At 32.8% G+C, this 6,810-nt stretch overlaps 1 protein-coding gene across 1 annotated transcript; it reads left to right on the top strand.

Annotated features, from left to right (window-relative positions):
* LOC108463600 (pathogenesis-related protein PR-4-like) lies at positions 1 to 1,620 on the top strand. The gene is made up of 2 exons (XM_017763522.2): positions 1 to 367; positions 1,208 to 1,620. The coding sequence occupies exons 1-2, from the start codon at positions 110 to 112 to the stop codon at positions 1,376 to 1,378; spliced, it is 429 nt and encodes a 142-aa protein (XP_017619011.1). The 5' UTR covers positions 1 to 109; the 3' UTR covers positions 1,379 to 1,620.
* The last annotated feature ends 5,190 nt before the right edge of the window (positions 1,621 to 6,810 follow it).

Genomic DNA, 6,810 nt, shown 5'->3' with positions numbered 1-6,810 from the left:
CGGACTTGGAATTTTCAAAGCTTTCGGTCATACAATAGAGGGAATAAATTTCCTATAAATTGAGGAACTCTTGATAGGCAATGAAAACTGCAGATAAAAGAAAAAAAATATGGAGAAAATGAGGGTATGCATAGTGGTGTTAGCATGCTTGGTGGTATCGGCGGCAGCCCAAAGTGGTACGAACGTGAGAGCTAGTTATCATGAGTATAATCCACAGAATATAAACTGGGACTTGAATGCTGCAAGTGTTTACTGCGCCACATGGGATGCCAATAGGCCTTTGGAATGGCGTCGCAGATATGGTTGGACTGCCTTTTGTGCACCAGGTGGTCCTCAAGGTCAAGCTGCTTGTGGCCGATGCTTAAGAGTAAGTCTTGCTTTACCTTATTCCCAGACACCTATATTACTCCATCTCATCTTTCTCAAAAAAAGAAAAAGAAAAAAGGGATCGAGAATTTGCTATTGGGATCGAAATAAAATTATAAAAATTTGGAGGATCAAATATCTTTAAACTTTGACACTTATTTTAAATTGGTCTTCAAAATTTAAAATATTCTAATTACACCCTCAAACTACAAGTGTTATATTAATAAATTTATTTCATTACTAAAATTATTAATTTAACCGTTAAATGAGATATTAGATCTTATATGATATGATTTTAAATGAAAATTTTAAAGAAAAATGAACATTGTAAAAACAACTGTTGTAAAAATTTTGATTTTAAGGTTTTTGAAATTATTGTAGAACTATCTTACACTCTTTTTCGATTTTACTTTATTTTTAGTTTTTAGTTTTAAAATTTAAAATTTAAATTATGCAGATAAGATTTTATATGTAATTTAGTGGTTAAATTAAGAGTTTGAATAATGGAAGGGCTTAATTGATATAACATTAATAGTTTAGGAATGTAATTAAAACATTTTGAAGTTTGAAGACCAATTTAAAATGAAGATCATAGTTTGAGGATGTTTGATGCAATGAACTCAATTTCATTTTAAAAGGGTTTAAATTAAATAATTTTTAATTGAAAGGAACCAAAGTTGTTATTATTCTAATTAATCAAGGAGGGCTAAAACATCTACTTGCCCCCTCTAGCTATGCCACTATCCAACAGACAATAAAACCAAATTTAGAAGACTCCATTTGGTTTAAGAAAATATTTTCAATTTCTGATATTCGTAATCTATTTAATCAAATTTTGTAGGTGACCAACACCGGCACCGGAAATCAAGCAACAGTGAGAATCGTGGATCAATGCCAAAACAATGGGCTAGATTTGGATGTTAATGTGTTTAGACAACTTGATTCTAATGGGGTTGGCAGTGCTAATGGTTACCTCACCGTCAACTATGAATTCGTCAACTGTGGTGATTAATTGAGTTCCACCGTTAATATCCTCTTTACTAAATGCTATCACTTAATAAATTTATTAGCAGTTGCTGCTGCTAGCTACTTTTTAACTTAATTTCTTAAGCATTTCGTGCCATATTGATACCAACTTATTAATTGTTAAAAATAATCTCATGAATATGAGGTTTTGCAATACATTTAACTTTGTTAATTTCTGATCTTCAATATTTGGTCTATTGATTAAAGATGTTCATTATATTTTTAAAATTGTTGAATTGATTCGCAAATTATATCTATATGGTAGTTTAAATAAATGCATGTGTGAATGTGTGAATTTAAGATTTTATTATATAAAAAAAATTATTCGTTTCTTTTTCTTTTTTTTTTCAATATCTCTACGAGTAAAATAATTTGGGATAATTTTGTTACTAAGATGACCATACAATCAGTGATATACTATTGAAATTTGAGTATTGAGAAGTAATTAAATAAGCAATTTCATAATTTGAGCATTATAAAACTTGCACCCGCAATGATTTAAGCTTAAGATAGATTTAATCCAAAATTCAAAAAATTGGATTTATAATTGAAAAGCATAATAATTAATATAATTATATAATAGTATTTATGCAAATAGTAATTCATGCGATTTATTTGTCATTTGTGGTTTTGTCTATTTATTTAAAGTTTTTATTATGCAATCTGTTCATAGTTATGGTAAGTTAGCAAATGGACTGATTGAACATATATAGATAGAGCTAAAATAATTTGTAAATTAAATTTCGACTCTTCATCTAATTTAATTACTGAAAAATAATTAGCATGCATATATGATAAATCAATTTTGCTTAACATCCGTTATAGTGATAGTTAGAATGAAAAAAAAAGGCATAAAAGATTCTACACAACCGAGCTTTGTTAGCGCAATTCAAATACAATAGTCCTATGCCTGCAGAGCCTCACCCAGTAAATGCCTTTATTCATCAATCATTTGGATCACATATAAGTTTAAGCCCAAGTTACCCTTACAAAAAAAAAAAGTAATTGTAACCTCAAAATCAACACCAACTGTTACAAATCACTCCCCCAAATACCTCACAAAATAACTAATAAACACTTCAAAGAATACCTAAAAGAGTGTCACAAAATAACCATAAAAATACAACAAAGCTGTTGACAAAGACACTCCAAAAACTGCTCTCAACACAAGAAAGAAACAAAGGTTCATAATGAGAAAAACTCAAGAAAGTGAATATCTTCCAGCTCTCTCTCTCTCTCTCTCTCTCTCTCTCTCTCTCTCTCTCCCTCTCTCTCTCTCTCTCTCTCTCTCTCTCTCTCCTCTCTCTCTCTCTCTCTCTCTCTCTCTCTCTCTCTCTCTCTCTCTCTCTCTCTCTCTCTCTCTCTCTCTCTCTCTCTCTCTCTCTCTCTCTCTCTCTCTCTCTCTCTCTCTCTCTCTCTCTCTCTCTCTCTCTCTCTCTCTCTCTCTCTCTCTCTCTCTCTCTCTCTCTCTCTCTCTCTCTCTCTCTCTCTCTCTCTCTCTCTCTCTCTCTCTCTCTCTCTCTCTCTCTCTCTCTCTCTCTCTCTCTCTCTCTCTCTCTCTCTCTCTCTCTCTCTCTCTCTCTCTCTCTCTCTCTCTCTCTCTCTCTCTCTCTCTCTCTCTCTCTCTCTCTCTCTCTCTCTCTCTCTCTCTCTCTCTCTCTCTCTCTCTCTCTCTCTCTCTCTCTCTCTCTCTCTCTCTCTCTCTCTCTCTCTCTCTCTCTCTCTCTCTCTCTCTCTTGCGCTCTCTCTCTCTCTCTCTCTCTCTCTCTCTCTCTCTCTCTCTCTCTCTCTCTCTCTCTCTCTCTCCCTTTAAATCAACAGATAAATTCTTAAAAGACTCCATTAAATAAGTAGAGAAACAATTTCGTCATAACATAACATGGAACGAGCAACAACAGCTTCCTAACAATTACAAAGTTATTTAGTCTTAGAGTCAATCTACTAAAAGTATCATGATTAAACTTCTTATTATGTACCATTACGAAAGATAACTAAGTTGAGCTTTTATCCAATGAACTTGTCATTTGAGTACTTTAGATGAGGAGGAAAACAGTTTTACTATTCAAGAATGGATGGAGCTGCTTTAGATGAGGAGAAATTGATGTTGATGGAGGATTACTCAAAAATATTCAAAAGATGCTCAAGGGTTGCTTCGACTCACATCTCCACACCAGAAAATAGAAGAATGAGCTCCAAACCATAATCACCCAGGTGGGTCGACCCACCAGCCATTGTCTCAGCAAAACCAAGTAACTCTTCCATCCAAATTTTGGTCTGAAATCCCTTCCACGCTAATATTTATTAGTTGAAAATTTCAACATTTTTTCTATTTTTTTTTTAATATTTTCATAGTTAACTTTTTTATAATCTTTTTCAATAATTTTCCATTCTATCAATTAAATAATAAAATTTTATATTATAATTAAATGAACCAAATAAAATAATATAATATAACCGATATTGAGAAAAAAAACCATAACTGTCGAATAATGTTACATTTAAATAAACATTATGTTTACTTTTTACTTTCATAATTTGTATAAGCACATTTTTCATATGGAAAGTAATATATGGTCTGTGATTTGTTAGAGTAAAATTTTAAGCGGATGATATATTCATTTTACCGACACTGAAAATCCCCTTACAAAGTAGAGTATACTACCATCTACTTTTCATTTTTTTTCCCTTTTCATTTCATTTTCTTTCTTCAATAATACAGAAGGAAGGCTCACTGCATGAGTGCTTTTTTCCTTTTTTTTTTTAGGGTTTTTTTTGTTCATTCAGTGAAATTAATTTTTCTATTTTTTTTTTGTGAATTATAAAAAAAAGATAAAATCTTAATAACAATACGATTAGAGTGATTCAAACCCAAATCATACTTGAGATGATGAACACACTAATCATATAAATATTAACTCAGGCTGGCCCAACTTAAATGGGATATGATAGCTTCTTTATGGTCTAACATTCTTGCCAATACATTATCCTCATTCTGTTTCGGATTGTAATCTCTAATAAAAAAATATAGCTCTGTGGGCAAAAGCTCCTGTCATGATGAATCCTGCGATGTATTGGTGATGGGTATATAACGCAGCTTGAGTAGTAAAGTCTTGTGCTATGAACGCATAAGTAGGTAAAGAGTACATGTGTTGAGCTCAAGGACGTAATAACCCCTAAAGAAGCTAGAGCAAGGCCTAATTGAAAATGAATTGATTTATTGATTGTGTCATAAAGACCCTTATGCCCCGCCGATAAAAAAAAAAAGTTAAAAAGTTTGATATTTTTCATATAAAAGTTAAAAGTAAAAAAAAAAAAAAAACTTTGAAATTTAACGTCGAGGAAAGAGGGAAAAAGACAAAACATGTGGAATCTTTAGTACGTTTCCCACCAACCAAACAATAATTCAAAGGAGTTAATAGGAAGTGGCTAAGATAGTTTTTACATTTTTACTTATGATTTTAATCTATATTTTATATATTAAGTTAGTATCATAAATTAATTCACCACCAATTTGATTAAATAATAATTAAAATATTATTGTTTTATAAAATAAATTATATTATTTTAACTCTATTTTTATCTTTTTATATCTTTTATATAAAAATAATAAACACGGTAAATTGATATTTGAATTTAAAATACAATAATTTTAAATATATTCTGTAACAGGCTCATCTTGTTCGGGCCGAGCCCAAACCAATAAAAAACAAAAATATAAAATAAAGTCCCAAAATCATCAAGTCCATATATAATAAATCATTAGCCCAAATAAATAACCCAAATACAAGGCCCAAATCTTGCATGCCCAAAACTAAAACTTAACCAAAAAAACAGCCCAAAACATAAAACAAAAAAAAACCCAAGTAACTTAGGGTGCAGCGCCTCCATGTACGTCCTCGGCACGCACGGCGTCCAAGATTCAGCCTCCGTTGCACCAAAACAACCACCCACAGCCCATTGACCCATTGTGCACCTGCAAAAGAAAGCAAAAAGAAGAAACAAAAGCAGAAAAGGAAACAGTAGCAGAAACAGCAAGATAGAGCAACGCGAACAGTGATTAAATAGTAGTAAAGTAGTCACTTATATTTTCGGCTATATAAGGCCCGATACCGGATTGTAACTTTTTACAGAGATTTGAAAAAACTCAAAAAAACAACAAAAATCAATAGAAACAGAAGTTAAAATTGCTAAAAGGTGATCCTTTATTATTTTTTTCGTTATTCTTTTTCTTTATTTTTTAAGGCTAAAGAAAATAAACAAAAAAGGCTGCTTCTGGTTATCCCGCAACTCGTCGGGTTTCCGACGAGAGTTTAAAAGGGGAAACGAAGTTGGTCTCTATTTATTTCTTTCCATTTTTTCACTATTTTTGGTTGAAAGCACCTAAAATCGGGTCTGCAAAAGAAAGGAAGGCTTTAGGACCGGTTTGGTGCACCTACGACCACCGTCTACGACTATGTGGCGGTGGTGCTGAGAATGGTCACCGGCAACCTTCTTGATTGATTTCTGGGTTCGGCCCAGAGAGAGAGAGAATGGAAGTAAATTTTTTTTTTTTGTAAAAAAAGGGTGAAAGAATGAAATTTTAACATTTATAAGGCAACCATACGGCGTCGTTTTGGGCCTTGGTCTCAGGTGCCAAAACGGCGTTGTTTTGCACGAACCCGAAGTCCCGATCCGACGGAGGCCATGACCTGCGTGTTTTCACGCCTTATGGGTTAATTATGAAATCGGCCCTTCCACTTTTTCAGTCTGTTTTGATTGGGTCTTGTATTTGTTTCTTTTCTTTTAAATTTTTAGCCCAGAGTTCTGCTTTTATCTCATTTTAATCCTGAATAAAACGTTGCGTTTTAGAGTATAGGGATATTTTCCCTTTTAGACCCTCTATGTCTGGGTCCCCCCTTGCTTCATTTCATTTCTTTGTTTTGTCCTTAAATTTCCTTTTAAGTTTAATTAACTCCTTTTAATCTATGTACTCACTCTTTTATTTATTTGTTTGCTTTTTATGTTATTCGTTACTCTTCTTATTCTTTTATTTCATTCGTTTAATCGTTTATTTTCTATGTTCATATGCTTGTAGCGACGTAAAAATTTTGCTTTCGGTCGCTAATTGAGGTGATTTATTGGAAATTTGAAAAAACTGACTTTCAGTTTTATTAAAAAGGGGAGTCGCTACCGATCCTTTTTTCTAGGTGTGATCGGACACCTAATAAATCATATTTTTTAAAAAGAAAATTTATTCTAGAACAAAAATGAAGGCCAAATTTGGTTCTACGCGAAAATCCAGAGAAAAAAATAGGGTTCGGGAGTCGGTTACGCACGAGGAAGGTATTAGCACCCTTGCGACGCCCAATATTGGTATCTCGTTAAATGTGTGTTGTCTTAATTTTCAAAAATGCGAAGTCAATGTAACATTTAATCGTG

Source organism: Gossypium arboreum, chromosome 13, assembly GCF_025698485.1.
Source record: "Gossypium arboreum isolate Shixiya-1 chromosome 13, ASM2569848v2, whole genome shotgun sequence".
Taxonomy (NCBI): domain Eukaryota; kingdom Viridiplantae; phylum Streptophyta; class Magnoliopsida; order Malvales; family Malvaceae; genus Gossypium; species Gossypium arboreum.
The sequence above is the reverse complement of the archived record's forward strand: the minus strand, read 5'-3'. Positions and strand labels throughout refer to the sequence as shown.